The sequence below is a fragment of the Poecile atricapillus genome, chromosome 1, assembly GCF_030490865.1.
Source record: "Poecile atricapillus isolate bPoeAtr1 chromosome 1, bPoeAtr1.hap1, whole genome shotgun sequence".
Taxonomy (NCBI): Eukaryota; Metazoa; Chordata; class Aves; order Passeriformes; family Paridae; genus Poecile; species Poecile atricapillus.
Genome location: NC_081249.1, coordinates 169458785 through 169479734, shown reverse-complemented (window position 1 = coordinate 169479734; position 20950 = coordinate 169458785). Strand labels below are relative to the sequence as shown.

The 20950-nt window shown below is 43.6% G+C and overlaps 2 protein-coding genes across 9 annotated transcripts in view; both read right to left on the bottom strand.

Annotated features, from left to right (window-relative positions):
- EVL (Enah/Vasp-like) overlaps window positions 1-7940 on the bottom strand; it is a 143293-nt gene extending 135353 nt beyond the window's left edge. For both annotated transcript variants that reach the window (XM_058848742.1, XM_058848714.1), the window contains exon 1: window positions 7632-7940. In XM_058848742.1, coding sequence (XP_058704725.1) covers window positions 7632-7636 — 5 coding nt within the window. In that variant the 5' untranslated portion in view covers window positions 7637-7940. The remainder of the gene's footprint in view (window positions 1-7631) is intronic.
- Window positions 7941-14584: 6644 nt separating this feature from the next.
- EML1 (EMAP like 1) overlaps window positions 14585-20950 on the bottom strand; it is a 125410-nt gene continuing 119044 nt past the window's right edge. For all 7 annotated transcript variants that reach the window (XM_058844517.1, XM_058844502.1, XM_058844510.1 and 4 more), the window contains 2 exons: window positions 19090-19220; window positions 14585-18802 (listed from right to left, as the gene is read on the bottom strand). In XM_058844517.1, coding sequence (XP_058700500.1) covers window positions 18677-18802; window positions 19090-19220 — 257 coding nt within the window. In that variant the 3' untranslated portion in view covers window positions 14585-18676. The remainder of the gene's footprint in view (window positions 18803-19089; window positions 19221-20950) is intronic.

The following is a 20950-nucleotide window of genomic DNA, read 5'->3' as shown; positions in this document are numbered from 1 at the left end:
GTATTTTCTAGCTCTCCTCATTACTGAGGGAGTGGCTTACTGACGAGGGATAAAGGAAGGAAGCTACACACATACTAAGAAGCAGCGGATGATGGGAATGGGAAAAGAAGAAAGGGGAGGAAGGAATGAATGGATGGCAATATACAATGAATTTTGCTGTAACGATTAGCATTTACTACAAAGATGGTTGTCATCCTCAGAAATGCTTTTTGAACAGGAGACTCCAATCTAGCAAAGCAAGGATTTCAACAGGACCAAACTTAAGCCTTAAATCCTGTGCTAGACTGAGACCTGGCTACTTAATCATCTTAATTCCCTCTCAGGTAAGAACTGTCATTCTCCAGCAGATAAAGCAATGATGCCAAAAAGGTTAAGAGATTTAGCAGCTGCAGACCAGCCCAGGAAGCACAGCATGCCTGCACCATGGAGCTCACCCCAACAACAAGGACTGGGCCTGAGAAGCCTTGCTGCAGAAACACAAACTGCTGGAGCATCTCCCTGCACCCGCGGCACAGTACGAGTCACAGTACTACACAGCTTGCTTTTTTTTTCTCTCTCTCTTTTACTTTTTTTTTCACAGAAAAAGATGTCTATCCATCTTGACACCTATGTGAAGCTGAAGAAAGACAGAAATACAACTGTGAGATCTCAAGTTGCAGGAATGACACCTACTGCCTGGGGAATGAACTGCTCACCTAAATGAGATCAAACTCAATGGCAGGAGCTTCCACAGAACAAATCATAAATGTGTGCTCACAGCGCAGAAAACCAACTGAATCCTGGGCTGCATCAAGGAAGGATTGGCCAGCAGGTAGAGGGAGGTGATTCTGCCTCTCCTCTTCGTTCTGGTGATACCTCACTTGCAGGGCTGCATCCAGCTCTGGGGTCCCCAGCACAGGAAAGACGGCACCTGTTGGAGTGATTTTTAAAGTCCCTTCCTACCCAAACCCTTCTGTGATTGACCTACAAAACAGGTCCAGCCCCAGTGCTGACTGTGAAGGTGATCACATGAAAGCCCACAGGAAATTCAATCAGGGAAGGAGGTTCAGTGGTTTAAGAAAGGTGTTCAATTCCTGATAAACAGTACCAATAACTCAGGGCAGGTAAAAACACCTCCATGAACGCAGGTGAAAAATACCTTTTTTGGACAGGGAGCATGGTTAGTAGTTAGAAAATGCTCATCCATACCAACAGCTAGGCTATGCAGTTTGTACCTTAAAGCACTAGGGAGCCTGCAGTAGAAGGGTCTGCAGAGCACAAGAGGAAGATCAGGAGCAGCATCTCAGTAAAAGAAATACTTTAATTTGTAGTAATACCATTCCCTGAAGAAATGGTTTCTTGAGCATTTCTGGTGTCAGGGAGCATTGCCATAACCTACCTTATACACACACCCTTTGCGTATGGAAAGTGAATTTTCCTTTCTTCTGTTTTTCTATGTAAAGACTTCATGACCCAGCTCATCCTGCCAAACCACAAGTGGCTAAACTTCCACAGCTGAGGAGAACAAGAATGGCAACTCAGGAGAGTTCCTAACTAGTGTACAAACTAACACTGAACTTGAAACAAATGTAAGGCTTGAATGCCTGCATCAAGAAGGAAAGTCAAAGGTTTCTGGCAGCCACATGTCTCTATGACTTTAGGACTGTGAAATACCCAGTGAAATGTAATGCTTCACTGGTTGTTGTGGCATTACAGAATGGCACTCTGGATAGTCAGAAATGTGAAGATTTCCACGCTCAAATTTTTGGTAATGACCTGCCCACTCTGTCTCCTCTAATAAAGATAGATATCCTTAATGCTTCTACAGCTCTCAAATGATGAATAGTTTTGGAAAGACTGTCAATAATATTCCAAGCATTTGCTCAATGCAAAAATGCAAAGTCTCACAGGAAGAATGAGATGCTAAATACACCAGAAATGGGGGGGAAAATAATTAAATTGTTTTCAGTTTCAGAGGGTCACGATGTGGACTGAAGCACACTTTGAGTGTTACTGGGTGATGTGCACACACATCCATGAACCCAGAGCTGTCACAGGAAAAATGTGCCAGATGAACCAGGAGGTTCCTACAGCGCAGGGTAGAGATGTCCCATCACCCAGATACGGGGAAACAACCTGCCCTTACCCTGCAAACTTCTCGTGGGCTAATTAGGAACAAGGCAGAGTAACCCAAGCAAGGTTGTGTGCTGCCATCACTTGCACCCTGGCAGCCTGTCTGGAGGTCTGGCATCTTCTCCCTGGGCAGCATCAGGACTGCACTGTGACAGGGACAAGAGCTTTACCCATCAAGTGTGCCATGGTGGGTTTTGGTTGTTTTCCCTCATTATGGCACATTAGATCAAAAAGCAGATGAAATGGAAGTCTTGGGTAGGTGACTGCAGATGAAATCTGCCTGAGGGCGAACAGCGGGCCCAGACAATGGTGGCACAGTTATCCACCTCTCCTCCCTGCTCCTGAGAAACTGAGTCCAGGCCACAAGGCTAAGAAAAAGAAAAAGGAGGGGAAGCACTGTGAATCCCTAGAGTTCTGCAATGACTATGAAGAAAACAAAAAATATGTGGGGGTAATACCAATGTACAGATGGGGCAGCTTTTACTGCTTACCTACTGCAGTGAAGGACAATACCAAAACATCACTGAGATGTTCTTAAATGTAAATAAAGAGTGGATGAGATGATACTATGGTTCTGATTCCACAAAGAACCGTGAAATATTCATAAATAACCTTCATAAAAAAAGGAAAACCCACAGCTCATTCAATTTGTATTATTTCAACTTATTTCAATTCTGTAATTATTAGGATTAAGAATTAGTTATAATTAATTTCATTTTGGCAACAGTTTTACAAATCTTTTCTAAAGAGATTCCATACTGCTCCCTACATAGTGCTCAGAACTGAGCAAAACTGTGACATAGCAAGAAAAAGGAAAGAAATCCCAAAACTTGCAAGATACAGGAACTTACTTGAAACTGAATTGTGTTTGCACTTTGGAAAGATTTTTATGATTTCTTACAAGAAATACAAATATTTAACCTAAAATACTTCAAAAGAGAGAAGTACTGTACTGCCCAAAGAAGTAGGCAGCCAAGTGCAGGCAGACTATGCAGACACCTTTAATTGTGACACACTTTAATGGAGCTGCTCTGTATCTGCTGTTTAACATGGTCTGAGTGACTCAGGACAGACAGAAGGGACACACCACACAAACCCACAGCACTGAGTTAAACAGACCTGTGCACATTTGAAAGATTATCCTCAGCCTCAGTTATACCACTACAAAATACAAGACAAAATACCCAAAAAAATGAGGGAATGCACAAAAAGATATCCAGGATCCATGCTTTATTTTAGAGAGGGGGAAAAAAGTTGGAAGTATACAGAAAAGCAGTATGAAAGAGGCACAGCTGGCCTGCCTGTTCCACAGCCTGGCAGTCAGGGTGTGCTGATGGAAACCCAGCATTGCCTGTTCCCAATGGAACACCACTGCTGCCTTTACTTGGCCACAGCCAGCGTGGTACAACCTTCAGTGAAGATCCAAAATCTCCTGACCATGAGTTTGTCTCCAGCTGGAGCTTACCTAGCCCTCTAAAGATCAAGGCTGAGCTAACAAAAGCAATTTTCTGTCAGCAGCCTAAGTGCCCACACTTGGGATTTTGCTGACCAAACCATGACAGGCCAAGGGCTGGGTGTTTTCCTGTGGAGAGATGCTGGCAGAACTGCGTGGCACAGGTTCAGCTTGAAGGGCTGCAAACCTAAACACACCCAAAGGAAGGTCTGTGGAGGTGATCTGACAGCTCCAAACTGACCCCAGGAACCCACAACCACACACACCACAATACCACAGCACACAGCAGGAGTCAGAACAGGGCAGGACAGAGCCTTTGAATTAAAGAAAAATTAGTTAAGTTACAGGCATATTGCTCCAGCTCAGAAATCAATTACTAAGTGGCCAGGTTAAATGATATTTTATAGCCAGCTCAATTTTATTGTCCATCTTAGGGTGTGCTCCTGCTTTTCTACTGAAAACACTGAGCTATAAAGACCACCAGTAAGTGAGGCTGGTAATCCTAATTTTGATGATATTATAAATAAAAATATCATGTTCTTTCCTGTTTTTTACAGATGCAAACAGAAAGAAATGGTAAAGAGAGAAAAGTTAGAAAATAACACTGCACACATACAACTCCAGTTACCCCACATGCAAGAACTGGCAAGACTCTTGAGTTATATCATGGATTGCTTAATAAACAGAAAATGGGGAGGACACTGAAATGCTCAATACATTGTGTTTATTGGTATAAATGTAAAGACTTTGCTTGTTTATGTCTGAAAACAAAAGGATTAAGAAGTATAATGTATATAACTTCCTGTTATTAAAACTGGAAGGTATAAATATTCACTCCTCTTTTTCTCAACATGTTTCTCCATCCATTTAAATTAGAGCTAGATACAAAATATTTTTCAGATTTCCAGTTGATAGCTTTATAAAAAACTCAGGGCAGAAAGGCTAGCTTTAGCTAAACTTTAAGGTGCTCAGTGACACCATTTCCCCCCATAATTTCTGTGCTGAACTCATTACTTTGGCTTGGATTAAAGCATGTGCTATCACAAAAGAGTAAGGATTATTAATCTGAATAATCCTGTTTAGAGGCTGGTTCTATCTCCAGATATTAACTGCATGTTCTGCTTAGAAAAAAACTAAGTGCTTAAAGTGGGTGGTTTCCCCCCCATCATTGTCTCAGGAGCACAGCACAGAGAGCAAATGTACACTCACTACAGCCATGGCAAAGAGAGAGATGGATTTCTTCAGGGATACACCCAAAATGCTATGTCTGTGTTTTATTTTTAAGCATAGGGACCACTGAAACACAGATGCCTTATAAACTACAGGTATGACTAAGAAATTACGGGTTACACCTCTGTTGACAGAATGTAAAAATTTTATTTTCACCTACAGCGATATTCATAGACATTTTCCCAAACATGAGCTAATTCTGTTACTTCTAAGAATAAATGAATATCTGCTGTCAAATAACTGCTACATTTGTTGTAGTAAAGCAGTATTTTTGTGTATTAAAAAATAATGACACCTCTGCACTTTAACATTTTCCACACAGGGATCCTAATCCATTTTTGAGGCAGAACATCTATTATAATCGGTTTTATTACTAAGGTGTCTGCTACACCCACTATTCACACACTTCATACCTTTGAAGCTAAGACATAAAGAATTATCAAAAAATGGAAACCATCACATAAATTCAATAGTGCAAAGAATAGCACTGTAATCTATTCACCACAAAAAGAGATATAAATAAAACACACATGGCTAAGCAAATGTTTCAAGGTGGTTTTTATTAAATGATTATATAGCCTGCCAGGGTATTTTGGAATTATACAGCCTGTATTTATTAAACAAGAATTGTTATTGGAAAAGGTTTTAGGTGATTTACAGACATATATTTACTGACAAGTACAAGCTATTCAGTAATGTCTGTACATGCAAGGGAAAAAAATCTAATGGAAGCCTTTAAAAACAGGAATTCATTAAAAAAATCCAACAAAATAATACTGTACATTAAGAAGCAGTGGTATTTATAACAAAAGACTACTTTAAGTGTGATCCACCTGCAGATGCCAAGTGTTGTGTGGGGAAGGCAGGAGAGGGCAGCTGCACGAGGACATGCCCAGCAGCACACCCAGACCAGCTCTGGCCGCCTCACGTAGAGCAGAGGCAGCTGGGAGGCGCAACCTAGAGAAGCACCCCCTCCATCATTGTTAAAAGTGAGGATATGGGGAAGTTCTGGAGCCTCTCCTGGAGTTCAGCTGCTTTTCCCTTCCAAAACACCCTGTGGCTGACCTCTTCGAGTGCCCTAGCTCGCCTGGTGGGGATTACCTGGGGTGCATTATGATACCCTTATTCACAGTCTGTCCTGGTGGGTCTCTCCCCTATTCCCTCTTCCAACAAAAAGTGCAACCACCAACTGTGGAGGTTCATGTGGAGCAGAACATCTTCAATGGCAGAAACCCAGCGTCATTGCAGCCTTCCAAACTGCCCATAGTGCCTCCCTGGGGTGAAAGATGGGCTTATGGGGCAATAAATTAACTTTCCTTCTTCCTGGGGAGAGCTCTAGCAACCCTTCTTCATGGGACAAGAGTCCTCCCAACTGGGCTGCTTAGCGAGCAAGGGAAAATTTCCCCAGCATCTGTTATGTTTGGTGACTTCTCCCCAGAGGTGTCTGACTCGCATTCTGATCAGGCCAGGTGAGACTGATGCAGACACACCTTTTGTGTGGAGACCAGAGACACATGACACAGCAGGATTGTGTGCTTTTGGCCCTCCCCAAGAATGCAATTTTAAGCAAGTGAGAAAAATTAATGGTAATGTAAATGGCAAAAAAAAAAAAAAAAAAAAAAAAAAAAAAAAATCCATGCAGCTCCAAGTCTTCAACACACATGATAATGCCAGGAGTAAATGTAACTGTAAATGCAGGCAAAGGCTTTTCTGGACTCCCACTGCACTTGCTAGGAGCAATGCCAACCCTGCAATTCAGGAACCAGGCACCACAGAAAGATATCTGGCTTCAAACTGTTATTTCCATTTTTAAGCTTTCCCAAAGCAATTTTGCTTTGCTAAAGATAATTATTAAGTGGAAAAATTCACTAGTATTAAAGATGAATCAAGGGGTTGGGTTGCTCCGAGAAACTGACAGCTCAAGTGAACTCGAATAAATGAGGAAAGAGAGAGGTTTGCACGAACATAAACCAAACCAAATAACATTTCCCCTTCATCCTTCCATCAGGAAATTGGTTTGGTGGGGCTCTTTAGCCCTTCCTGTTCACTATTGACAAATTGAGCTCGGGAAAACTACGAGCTATAGCACCCGCTGCCTGAGGAGAGGGAGATCCGGCACGGCCCATGCTGGATGCTCTTGAGAAATATCCCATCTCCGCTTCTCCGGTGAACTCCTCGTTCCCTTCCTGGCACACCGCTCTCCCCGACCGGGAGTCCTTCGCCCGGCGAAGCTCTCGGAAGCTCCTCGCGGAGCCCGGCATATCCCGGTATTAGGGCAGAGCAGCACCGGGCACATCCCGGCATTAGGGCCCGGCAGCACCGGGCACATCCCGGCATTAGAGCAGAGCAGCACCGGGCACATCCCGGCATTAGGGCAGAGCAGCACCGGGCACATCCCGGCATTAGAGCAGAGCAGCACCGAGCACATCCCGGCATTAGGGCAGAGCAGCACCGAGCACATCCCGGCATTAGGGCAGAGCAGCACCGGGCACATCCCGGCATTAGAGCAGAGCAGCACCGGGCACATCCCGGCTGCCCAGCGCAGCAGTTTCACAGGCGCTCACAGCCTTTTGTAACCACCGGATAATCTGTCAGATGGACTTAGGCACTGACAGTCAAACATGCCAAAAACGTCACCACCCACCCGTACTATCCATCCGGTGAAGGACTAGGAAGCGCCGCATTGCTTAACCTCTCCTCCGCCTTCCACTCGCACAGGAAATCCCCACCCCCACGCCGTGACACCACCGCGGGGACCCGAGGTGCCCCCACCCCTCCGCCGGCAGCTCCGCGGCCGCCCTGCCCCGGCGCTCGGCGCATCCCCGCCCGCACTCACCTCATCTTCCCGGCGGGGCGCGGCGGCGGCCGGGGCCGGGACCGGAGCCGGGACCGGGCGGTGGCGGCGGCGGGACGGGGGGGGCTCCGGCGGCGGCGCCGCCCCAGCGGCAGCGCCGGGCCCCTGGGCGCTAGCCGGGCAGCGCGGCGCCGGGCAGCCCCTCCGCCGGCCCGGCCATGTTGCCGGCTCCCGCCCGGCTGCGCTGCCTGTGTCTGTGTGTCTGTGTGTCTGTGTGTGTGTGGGCAGGACAAAGCGCCGCCGCCGCCGCCCGCCCCGCGCCGCTCCGCTCCCACGCGCGGCGGGGCCGCACCGCCCCCCGCCCCGCCCCGCCCAGCACAGCCCAGCCCAGCCCGGGTGTCGGGGGCAGCCCCAGCCCTGCCCGGTCCCGCCCGGGTGTCGGGGGCAGCCCCGGGTCCCCCGGCCGGCGCAGGTGGGGCGGGGAGCGGCCGCGCACCGTGCGCGGCACCGAGCGGCGGCTCCGGGCTCCGCCGGGCTCCTCGGCCGGTGCGAGGTGCCGGGACTTGGCCGTGCCGCGTCCCCGATCCGTTCCCGGCTGGAGCGGGGCAGTGCCGAGGTTGGAGACCTCTCTGCACACTGCTGCCCTGAGCAGGGACAGAACCGGCGCTTTTGTGGGTAGAAGCAGGAGCAGAAATGGCATTTCCAGCTAACACCGTCACCCTTCCCACTTGTCTCAGCGAGTGTCCTTGAGAGCTTTCTTGCCGTGCATTCAGCCTCGTCCTGTCTCCACACCCACCTTCCCACCACCCACCCCGGGAACTCTGGACTGCCTCCAAGCCCTGTATTTCTGCCATCTAACTCTCCTGTCCACTCCACATCCCAGTCCTGTCCATAACCCGCTGCCCTTCTCCCAGTCAACTCTCTTGTGCAGCCCAAACCACAGGGTGATGATATTCATGAGGTCCAGAGCTTGGAACTTCCTTTGCCCCTCTCTATGTCTCTTTACCTCTTCCCATGCACCGCCTAGTAGAAAAAAGATTATGTTGAAATTGATATCACTTGAATATCCTCAAGGATCTGCCATGATACAGGACAAAATCACGCAATTTTTTCTCAGGTATTCCATACGTAGTTCACCATAACTTGTCCGCCATTTCTCAGAGTAAATCTTCACTATGACTCTCTGTGGATCTCTCCCGGTTCTGCATCACCCAGTTTAGACACAAAAACCCCCAAACAACCATGAAATCCCACAGCGAGCAGTGGGTTTCCAAGCAGATGGCATGTGCGTGCACATGGTGGCTGGAACAGTAAAGGCTTCTGGTCTTCTCCCTCCCTCTGTGTGTGTGTGTCCCCATTAACACCGCCCCCGTCACTCCCTGAGACCCCCTCCATCCGTGTGTGCCCTGCAGGGACAGGGAGCTGTGGCCCCTGTCTCTGTGTGCAGGAGCAGTTTTGAGAAGGTGTGGGCAGTGGGGCTGGGGAAGGCTCTGGGCAGTGCCTAAGGTGCGAGTTGTGTGAGGGCTCAGGGGAAAGTGCCCACGGTGCAGAGCCGACTGTGGGACTGCGTGGGAGGTGGCCAGGTGTGGCACAGAACGTACAAGAAATGAAGAGCAAAGCAGTAGGGGCCATTTTCCACATAAATAATTTACATTTTTATTTCAATTTCTCTGAAAAGTTTATATATTCATGCCAATAGAACACTTATTTTTACTGTAGTAGTAACCTATGCCACCAGAATAAATGTTGTTAAAATCAAGCCCATAGATTTGATGCCCTACAGACCTATTTCACCACTAGCTTGTCAAGCTTTGCTGCTGTCCACTGCAGCCCCATACCCAATAAAATACACAACAATAACAGCAACAAAAACCGTGGTAGTAATCATCTATATGCCTTTTATTCAAGGCCATGGTTGTTTCTTGGTTGCTAATACATATCTGATATCTGCTGTTTTCAATGATCATTAATATGTTAAAAGAGTAGTTAAAGACAGAGTTACTGGAGGGAACCCCCACCACTTCTGTGCCTCACAAGAACAAATCCCAGCTCATGCTATCCCTGTCCCGTAGCAGGTCTGCTCCATCCTCTTCCCAAGTGACACAACCAATGAACCTAAGCTCATTTCAGACAGAGGGTCTCCTAAAGAAGCTGTTTCCCTTAGATATTAGGGGCCTCCTTGCTTGTTTGAAACCAAAACTTTTAGTTCTTTCTTCTAAGCAAATCCTAAATCTCCTAGGAGGCACAATAAACAGCTGTGTCACAGCACAGATCTGATATGCAGTCTTCCCCAAGTGGTAGTGGCTTGGAGAAACTCATCCACATAATTTGTGATGAGGTTGCTGAAGATAGTAAGCATATGAATAATGAGCAAAAATAAAACCTATTTTCTTATTACTATCATCTGACTAATCCTTTAGCATGTGGGTCACTGATCAGCTCATAGGACATATGGGAGACAGCATAAGGCAGAGAGGATGCTTATTAAACTAGAGAGTTTAATGTTAATACTAGAATTTAAAACATGGTTAAAATAGAAAATCCATATATTATTTCACTGATAATCTGTTTTTTAAAAATATAATTTCCTTAAGATAGGTTTATACAGGCAAATAAATTTATGTAAATCATGCTATGGGTGAGATACAAAACTAGAATATTTAGTTTTATAGAAGCAAAAATGTCCTCTGCAAAGACTTTTATCTGCTGTACACCTTGTCTGCACAGCATAAAGGGGCACAAAGAGCTGAAATCACAGCCACCATGTGGCCCAGTTCTGACACATCCAGCCCCAGCAGCTGCCCATGAGGGACTGCAAACCACTGGGTAAGGACAGGGGTGGCTTCAGCTGCTCACCACTGTACCTGCACTGCCTCCTGAGCACAGGTGCTCTGTCCCTGGGCAAGCTGCAGCTCACTGGCTATAAACTTGTGCAGCATCTACCCTTGCAATGGGTTGGGAGGCTGAACTGCCCATGAGGTGGTTGAGAAATGATGCAGAAATGCAGTCAGGCTACTAGACTAGACAATTATATCTGCTGTTTTATTTACTCTTACAGAAAGAAGCAAGAGAGGAAGACAGATGCCAATCTTGCTGGCACTAATGGCACAAAAATAGAACAGTGTTAAAAATCTTTCTTGTACCAGAATCCATGAGGCCCCCTTATTACATTCACTGGTTGACCACCAGATCACTGGGTTGACAGAAAGACATGACTAGAACATGTAATAATTGTTTTGCTGGGAGAAATCTGACATCATATTGCAATCAGAGCTGTATGTCTTCTAAGAGACTTAAAGCTGGTAATTTGTATCAGCAGATACATAATCTTTGACTGTAGTTTTGTTAATTCTCCTGCTCTTTGTCCAAGGGGAAATCCTCACCCACCAGGGTCGTTACCATCCTGCTGGACTCATTGGTCTTCCCTCTTCCCACTGCACATCTCCCTAACTGCAAATTCTCCTTCAGAGCCCAGCAAAGACCTGCACAAGAGAAGTGTTGTCCCTATGGCTGCATCTTTCCCAGCTGACAGCTTCTGCATGGCAAACCCTGATGGATCTGCTGCCAGGCCTCTGGGTCCTGTTGCAAAAACTGCCCTGGGGCCTGCTCTGTTTGTTGCTTCAGAGATTTCATATTAGGAGGGGAGGAGGAGGAAGAGGACATCCTCCTTATGCAGTCACACAGCCTGGGGCAACATCCTCTGCAAACATCCTCTGCTCAGGAGCTCAAGGTCATCCAGCTGTTTTCTCAGTCTCCATGCCATGTCCAGCCTGGTGCAGCAAGAGTTTTGTGGTGTTTTTTTCCCCACTGAATTTGTCCAGCCTAGAGCTTTCTCTTGAAACTTTGGCACTTTCCTATGCACTTATCCACAAAACCACCTCTTTTCAAGGAAAATGAATGTCCACAATAGTTTGTGGACACTTATTATTGGAAGGCTTTTCCTAAGCAAGGAGGATTTAGGCATGTGAAAAACACCCTTGAGAGGAATTCAGTATATTAATCCATTTTATCACAGTAATACATTTATGTTTTTATTTCTATAAGGAATTGTTCCTCAGACAGCAACATGACTCAGAACTTTTGCCAGAGATGAAGTTGTACAATTTCACAGGAACATTGCTGAGGCAGAAAGAAGATGATTACAAAATTCAGGTGCAAAGCGAGAGTCAAAGATTCCCAAAATTCAGAGAGGTTCAGTCCTGAATGTTGGGTTTTCACCCATCCCCACGTCCCTACAATCTTTGGCACCATTTGGCAAAGGCTCCATCTCAGGTTTGTTGTGGCAGCCATGGTGAGGCCACTCACTGTCTGCATCTGCATTTCCTTGGCAACACTTCATCCAGTTCTGGGATGAAGAGGGAAGGATGAGAAAAGAGTGGAACAAATACTCAAGTAGCAGAAGAGTATGGAAGGCATTAAAGGGGACAGGAAAATGGAGACTACAGAAAAATGAAGGAATTACATAAGTTTGGAACTTTTATTTTTATAAGAAAAGGAGAGAAAAGGAAATTACATGGAAAGGAAAAAATGAGGAAATCATGAAGAAGGGAAAGAAGTAATATAGGAAAGGGCAGAGAATAAGTAGGAAAAATAGACTGTTGATATACTTTAATTCTATTAAATTCTATTTTACTGCATGTCCTACAGTGAAGATGGGAATCCAGCTTTGCTTTCAGGGAGGTAGTCAGTGCCTCCTCTTGGGAAGGGAGGAGGTCATTGGCACTTTTATTTTTCCTGTTATGCCTTCTGAGAGCAGGGTTTACAATCAGTGGGGAGGCTGAAGCAGGAAGCTGCAGACTTCCAGGCAGCAGGGAGGAGCTCTGCCCTGCAGGCAGACCCTGGGGATCTGTTCAAGGCCAAAGGCGACTTTCCCTCTCACCCAAAACGAGAGGGAGTCGGCTCCGAGGTGATGCTGTGCTCCCGGAGTCAGAGGCAGCCGGGGCTCTGCAGGATGCTACGCTGCCTGTGGCCAGATTTTCTGCTGAGCAGGAGCTGCACATACGGGAAATGCCACAGGGCTTTTCACTTCGGCTGAGCCTCCTGTCAGCTCACTTTCCAACTGTTCGAGCTGTAGACAGAGACTCACACACACTCAGCTTCTGCTCCTTTTAGATGCTGTAAAGAGGACACAACACTTGAACCTCTGGTGTAATAACTTCCCCTGTGGTTATACGCTGATGTCATAAATTTGTGTTATATGTCAATGAAAGCTGATGAAAAAAGAAGAAGCAGGGCAGGGAGGAAGGAACCCTAAAATGTTGACATTTATCTCATTGAGAAACTGAATGCAGAAAGAACAGCCAGGCAATTGATTTTGTAGAGAGGAGTTCTCTTCAGGGTCGTGTACACTGTTCCCCCTTCAGCACATCTCTGCAGTGCGAGGCCAAGGCAAGGCAATGACAAATTACAATAATCTAACGTGGCTGCAGAATTTACCCAGGCTTTTTATTTTTTTTTCTTTCTAACCATAATGACTGAACAGCCTGAAGGAGATTTCTTTATCCTACAACCTGGAATTTGGAGCAACTGTAGCTCGTTTAGCACTGACAGAATCCACAGAGCAGATGAATTTGCTTCCCTCTGGCTACATGCTTATTCTAGGTAATTCCAAAGGACAGATTTAAAAAATGCTCATCTCTTACAAGCTCATGCTAAAAACCCATTCAGTTGCATGGAGACCCAGAAAGCAGGTCACCACTCCCTTGGTTCTGACCTCAGCACCTCAGACTAGATCCAAAGAGGCAGCCTTTAAGGAGAGATACGTCCACTGCAAACAAACAGAAATGTCTAAATTCCTTTAGTGTAATCTGTAGTCAGACAAAAGATGGTAGAACCAAACCTCTGTGAAGCTGGTGGGGAGGAGCCACTTGATTCCAGGACATCAAGCTTTCCTAACAAGACAAACAAAATGTGAGGTCCAAAGAGGTGCCTACAGCTTCAGGTGACGCTGGCAGGCCCTGCTGAGAGGAGGCCCCTTCTTGTACTTCCACATGTGGCAGGGAATGGGGGGATCCACAGTGCTGTGAACCTGTCCCGATTGACAAAGGTCTCCAAAGTGGCTTTTGAAGATTAGCCCATCGCTATCACTACTGACTCAAATAAGGTCTGTCAGACTCAGAGCTAGATGGCAGATTTGGCTGCACTGCCACTGATACCTCCATGCAAATTATCACTTGGTCTTCTATGATTATTTAATGAATTCAGGGGGCAAAGTAGTTCCATTAAGAAGAATGAAGTTGCCGCAGAAGTTCATGACTAAGGAGAAACATAAATCCCTCCTAACAAGAGCATGAACCATCAGTGTCCCCACCCATCCAGCAGCCTCCATTCCCAAGCAGACATCCGGGAGCAGTTCTGTCTCTCCCCCCAGGAGTCGGCTCCTCATCTCCCATCTTCTGGATGAGGAGGTGGCCTGGCTTGGGGCATGTCTTGTGCAGGGAGGGCAGGCTGCTGCACTGGAGCTGCAAGGCAGCCACCAGACTGCCCCTGCACAGCTGTGAATCCCGGCCAGCAAAGGGAGAAAAAGATTTCAGTTTAGGCTTCCCATAAGCCTGTTCTTTCCACTAGTAATTAAAGTGACATTTTCCTTGCCATCTGTAGGATTTTTTGAGGATGCAATTGAGTGATCTGTCAACAGCCCTATTTCCAGTAGAAAACAGAGCAAAAAAGACTTCCTGCTTCCCTGAGCAGAACCGAAAGAAATTAAAAATGCCAACCCTTGCAAAAATGGGGCTGTTTGCCCTTGCAAGCTCCTGTCACATGAATACTTTTGAAGGAAAATAGTATCTTCTAATATTAAATCTTCTAAAGAATAAAAATAATCCAAACATTTCACATAGGAAATATGACCTTGAATTAACTAACCCTGTTTTAATTGCAATAGTGAAAAATCAATTTTAACAAAATTGATTTGCTCCACAAGGAATTTTTTAAAATAATTTGAAATGATAGAGTTTTTTAATTCACCAGCATTGCAAAAGCTATTTTCTTTTACATTTTTCTCCTTTTTTTTTTTTAACATTTTTAATATAGTGACTGTTTTTTGTAGAGCTTATCTGTTGGAAATTGTTAACACCTCTCAGGTTTCAGCAACCTGTCAAAACCGAGCGCTATCAGAAACATTTATGTAATAATCATCTTCCAGGAAATAATTAAAATAGTACATATAAATACATATAGGATTAAGTTGAAAAAGGCTGTAGTTTTGATATCATACAAAAATACATCATTTCTGAGTAAAATAAATATATGAAGACAGGCAGAAGAGGCAAACAAAATAATGAAAAGTCTCTATTTGGAAATGGGCGATGATCCTAAAAACCAGATTGAGTCTATGTTTGTTTTATAAGTGCGTAAAAGAGGGAGAAAGAAGTATTTTGAAAGCATTTGTATTGTTTTCTGAATAATTTAAGACTTAAGACAATAGATAGTATCAACTTCAGTAGCTGATCAGTTTGAATACCATAACAGAGAAGCATTACCCAAATACATGCTCATCATTCTAGACAAATATGACAGTCATACTGCTGGAGTGAGTATAGGATCCCAAAATCCCATTGCTAAATGACAGAGAACAGAGATAAAAAATCCCTACCATAAAAATATTTCAAAATCTAAGAACATGATAGAAATTACAGGTTGCCCACAGACAAACAGAGACAATCGAGAAGCAATGAGACAGTGCTGGTCCCCTCAGTGTCCCCACGCAAGGAGGTGGGAGGCTCGGGAGAAAGGGCTAAAAGCAGATGCACTCACTAATATCCCAAAGCCGAAGTCACAGAAGAAGTGTGAACAGACATACAGTAAGAAACCAGGAACACAGCCCCAAAACTATCAGAGGGGTAGTCAGGGCCACTGGCTTTATGAGCAGATAAGGGCAGCAACATGTGCCAGTCATGGAAAGCAGTCCTGGAAGCTGAAGAGTAATGCTAGAAATGAAGGAAAGAAATGAGAATTGAAATCAAAGGAAGTTGAAGGAGACTATCTCAATGCTTGGTAGACAATAGCAATACACAAAAGACATGGAGAGATTAGTCTCTTCTTTGAGCAACACTGCACCTGCTGCAGCCAGGATGAGGGGAGGGAATGGACAGAAGCAGAAGCCCAGGTGTGTCATCAGCCATGGACTTTAGACCAGCCTTATGCTCCATGGTAGGGCAGGAAAAGAGAGTTGCTGCAGACAGAGTGTCAGGTAAAGAATTCAGGTGAGAGAATAAAATACAAAAAGTTTGGGCATAATTATTTCTTTATTTTATTTTGTTCTCTTTTTCTTTTAAAGTGAAAGAGAAGACACTCCTGAGAAAGCAAATAAATGCAAGAACAAAGGAACAAGGATGGAAGAGAGGAGACCTGAAGATTAGCTATAACAATGGCAAAATTGTGTAGAATTTCCTGGATAAAGACAGGAGAATCACTTTAACAGTCATCAAACGGATATTTGGTTTAAGACATTACCCACCATTTGCCAATTCAGCTAATACGTTTATCAGGTTTTCATAGAGGAACAAAGACACATTTAACAGCAGAAGTTAGAAACAGAGGAGCAGCAGAGGCACAGATGGGATGGGATTATTGAAAAGCCCTTTGATCAGTAACCCTAGGGATGAACTTGCAGTATTCCTCATCTATTTCTTCTAAAGGATAACAATTTAAAATGAAGAAAGGGATCACAAATGCTTTACTATATCCCGAGAGTAGCACCATGTGAGAAGGATGAAAAGGGAACAAGCCAAGCCAATTTGCAACTCCTGTTTTCTCTGCTACAAGTAATGACAAATCACCTACAGTTCCAAAAGTAGGAAACCTGAAAGCACCCCATTTGCAAAAGCAAATTTCAAAACAAAATTTAAAAATCAACAAACAGAAGATATTGTGGATAACCAAGCACCCAGACACAATGAAAACCTGTCACTTGTGTGTTATGGACTCTTATGACTGGATTAACCTTAGAAAGGCTAAGGGTATTGTGCCTCAGCTTCACACACTTCAAGAAGAGGGAGATTAACATCACTATTAAAAGAAGTTGTTCCAGTGCTCCTCTGGCCATTTATTTTTCCACATTGCACAGCTAGATCAGAAGGTGAGGAAACAGGTTTCTTGTCTGTACTAGCTGCTGTGTCCCAGCTGGGGTCTGCTTATGGCCACAATAACTCTTGTGCTGCTGCACGGGAGCAGTGTAAGCAGCTGGGATCAAGACCTCTGCCTTCAGTGACAGTGCCAGGTAACATCAGGTTAAAGTGACCTTGAAACCTTGGCCTTCAAAGGTCTTGCCTGAGGGCAAGTTCCTAACACAGAAATCATCAGGAGCTCTTGCCATGAGCATAACTGAGCAGTGGAACAACATTCCACCAGCTGAGTACCCAGAAACATGAGATGTGTGCTGGAAGGCAGGACCAAGGCAGTTTGTAGGTGAGAGCATGTGGTCTATCCTTCCCTGCTGCAAAGCTGGAGCTTTACTCTCTGAGTATGCATTGTCATTACGTCCCCAGAGTCATGGGCACACATAAAATTATGTACCCCAAAATCTAGATTTTACTGCCATATATTTTCAAATGCTTCTCTAATTGAGAAATCACAAATGTGTGTTGTTAACTAAAAGCCTGTCTCTTCTATATCATGCTTAAACAAAGACACCTTACTAAACAGGAAGAATGCATTGAGAATTGACTTTAATACATGTTTATTGGTGTCCTGCACTTTCAGTGTAGGAGGTTGGAGATGTAATAAAAAAGTTTCAAAATTTATTGATTCAATTTCATTTAAATCACTCTAAACAACCAGTGCTTTAGAGTTCAGAGAATTAACATTTACTGTCAGTTACAAGCAAAATTTTAATATTACCTTTTTTGAGTCCACGTAGAACTCCTCTTTTAAAATTCTTCAGATACATTCCTCATAGTAAACAATACATTTCAATCTGTGTCACAATCAACATTGATAAGGCCTTCTTAACCATTTTATACCACCTCCACTGTTACTTAATTGCAAAACACAATCTTATTTCATACTATAAATACCCATCCATGCACAAAACACAGGGGCCAGAAGTTACACATTAATATTTCATGTAGGCTTCCAAGTCTTCCTTTAACCTCTGCAGGTTTATGGTACACTTATAAAGATATCTTTAGACTTGGTCTACTTGGTCTTAAAATACAAATATACAATATCCATAAGCATAAAAAAGTAAAGCTACATGGCCTTACCATTTGTTATGAACTGCTAAAATCTTATACATGTACAATATAGCATCATGCTGATTAATATACATATTAGTTAAATATATGAGCCAATAATGGGGATGTGGCCTAGCTTTATCGGTTTGTTTTCAAAAAGAAATTGTTCATATACAAGTAAAAAGATTTTTAATTTAAACTCATATGGACTACCTGAACCACACAGACATCTGTAAGCCCTGCTGAGAAATTCAGGTCAAACTGGGACAAAGCCTGCTGATTCATTGGAAAAGGAACACAACTCCTCATGGGTGACACCCACGGTGTGCTGTTCCCAAGAGAATGCAAATATACCAGCATTCACATTTTCAAGTCTAAAGCACTAATTTTTGCATCTTACATCGCAGTTTTTACTTTTTGTATCTATTCATCAGCCTCCAGCAGAAACAGTTCAGTACCTTGACATTGTCATAGATTTTTCTACATAAGTAGATATATAGTACAAAGTGTAGATAGTGAAACGAATAAGCACATATATACAGTCTTTGAAAGGCATTTTTGTGACCAGTTTAGCAGTGTTTATAGAAAACATTTAAGATAGTCACATTCTGCTGATACCACTGTATTGCAAACTGTCAAGCCACATTTCTTATATTAAACTTGTACTGCATTGTATATTGTACAACAGAGAACAATCAATCTTAAGGTGTGACACATTGAAAAAAAAATACTAGACTGAGTAAGGTAACCAGCACAGGGCTTAATTTTCCTGAGGTTTGTAAGAATTTTTTAAACAAAAATCACAGTGACCAGGCTAAACTGCAAACATACTGTTAAGTTTTAAATATACAGTTTATACATAAGTTCTGTGCATGGTCGACTCAACTGTGTATGTTCATGCTGATGTTTCCTTTAAATGACTCGCCACTGCATGATACTTGTGTCCTTTCCTCCTGTGGAGATGAGATGGGTGTCTTCACAGAGAAAATCTACATTAGTTACATGACTACTGTGTCCACCGTACACATGGCTTGGAGCCTAGAAAACACCATATTAGTGAGAATAGCAGCTGTCATAAAAGCATCTCGTTAGAACATGCATGCAACAATGAAACCAAGGCATCACATCTTTCTCTTAAAGTATTTTAATATTAAATTAACTTTTAAATTTAATTGTTGTCTCAATCAACCTTAAATAAATCCCTTAGATGTATAAATACTCTCATTCTTCTTGCTTTGATGTGCGTGGGTTTTTTTGTTCATAGGAAAACAACATTTAATGCATTTGTGCAAAGTACAAGAGCAAATTTTTGGGAAATACCTTACCCTAAACTGTGAGCATGGATATGAGAAGAGATGTACTTTGCCAAAGTCATCTCCTGTCGATAGCAGTTTTCTCCCATGGGATCGACAGACAGCGTTGATATCTGTACCATCTGAACCTTCAGGCCATACACCTGAAACACAGAGGGACTAATTAAAGGCTTTTATAATGGAAATAAAAGTGACAGCCTAAGTTTCTGTTAAAAATATTAATAAAGGACGACTTGTTTAAGGAAAAGGAAAACCTATAAAAATAACTGCATCTGACTCAGAATGTGTATTTCCATACCAGCTAAAGTCCAGATCCTAATAGGTAATCAAGCACATAAAAAACTGCTTTATTTCCTCTAGTCAGCAAAGTGCTTTTTATTCTGAGAAGATGCATTTTGCTGAATTACAGTCATGTCTGAGCCTGAAAGAATTTTCATATGGTTATGTGGAAAATAAGTTACTGCTTTTATTTTCACTTCTTCTTATATAGGAGTTAACTTTTTTCATATTATATGGGTGTGGTTTTTAGACTAGAGCGTGATCCAGATGTAATTTCTTTGTATTACTAAAGTCTAAAATCTATGAAAAAAGACATTATATAGTTTAAATTATTATTTATTAATTAATAGGTCCCTTGAAAAGGAACTGAACCTATTGTAAGGCTTTTAAATGCTTTTGTTCTACTGTAAGTACTTCTCTTCCTTCCCCACGTACCATACTCTTTGCTGTTCTTGCACAAAGTAGTGTCCTAAAATCAAACTGTAAGGTTCAACAGTGCAGAGACCATATCTATGCACCACATCTTTAAAGCCCCTGAGTACTTGCCTGTAACAAATTGCAATTTTACTAAAATCCTTCCAGTTACTGAAATTTCAGGATTTTGTACACAGTTCTGCAGGGTTTTTTTGGTTAAGATTTTCTAATTTAGATTTTATCTAATCCCTACTCAACATTAAGGGCACCAAGCTTTCAGAGACCACTGTCATCTTCTGTTATCCTGCGTGTTCTGCCATTATGACTTGGCAAAACCCCTGCCGAGTCTTGGCTCTGTGATTTTCTGTGCCTGTCTGTTGCCCTGAGATTCAGGCCTTTCGATATTGTTTTCATAATTTCTAGCCACTTTCCCAGGAAGGTAACTATAAACATAGGTGTTTATACATTCCATTAAAGATATGCCTTTTGATGGACGTCTCTCATGGCCAGTGTGGCTGGGAAGGTGGTGACCTGACTATCCAATCCCTGGTCCTTGTCGAAAACCTATAAATACTGAAAGAACAAATAAACCCTTCTTCTTCTTTCACCACACCTCGAGCTGTGTTCATGTGACTCATTTTGTGTCTGACAGTGACACCTGTCCCTGTGTCACCTGTCCTCTGCAGTGTGCCCCTGCAGTGTGCCCTGCAGCCCTGCCCACTCAAGCTCACACTCCTCCTCTGGTGCTGCTGCAGATCAAAGTGAGAGAGTTGCCACTCCCCTAAGAAATCCTGAGGCACACTCCAGTTCCTCCTTCTTTGGGATACTTCTAACCCCACAGCGGGCATTTGCCATGCACTGTGGGAACAGCTATCCTTCAGTCACTGGGATTCTTCCCAAATACAGCCTTTGTATCACTGCACAGCAATTCACCACCAGGAGGTGATTCCATGTCTTTATAAGGAATTAGAAATTGCTATAAATAAAATGCAAGGTCTGATTTGTAGGCTGCTCTTAACTTTCCTGATGTGTGTGGAAACACTGCATTGCTAGATCAGGGATAGTGAAAGAGGCCCAAAGAAATGGAAGCTGCAAAGAAACACCATAATTGCTACTCGTGGAATTATGAATATGCAGAACAAGGAGACGCAGAAAAGCTTTTTTAAATATCTGCTTTGAC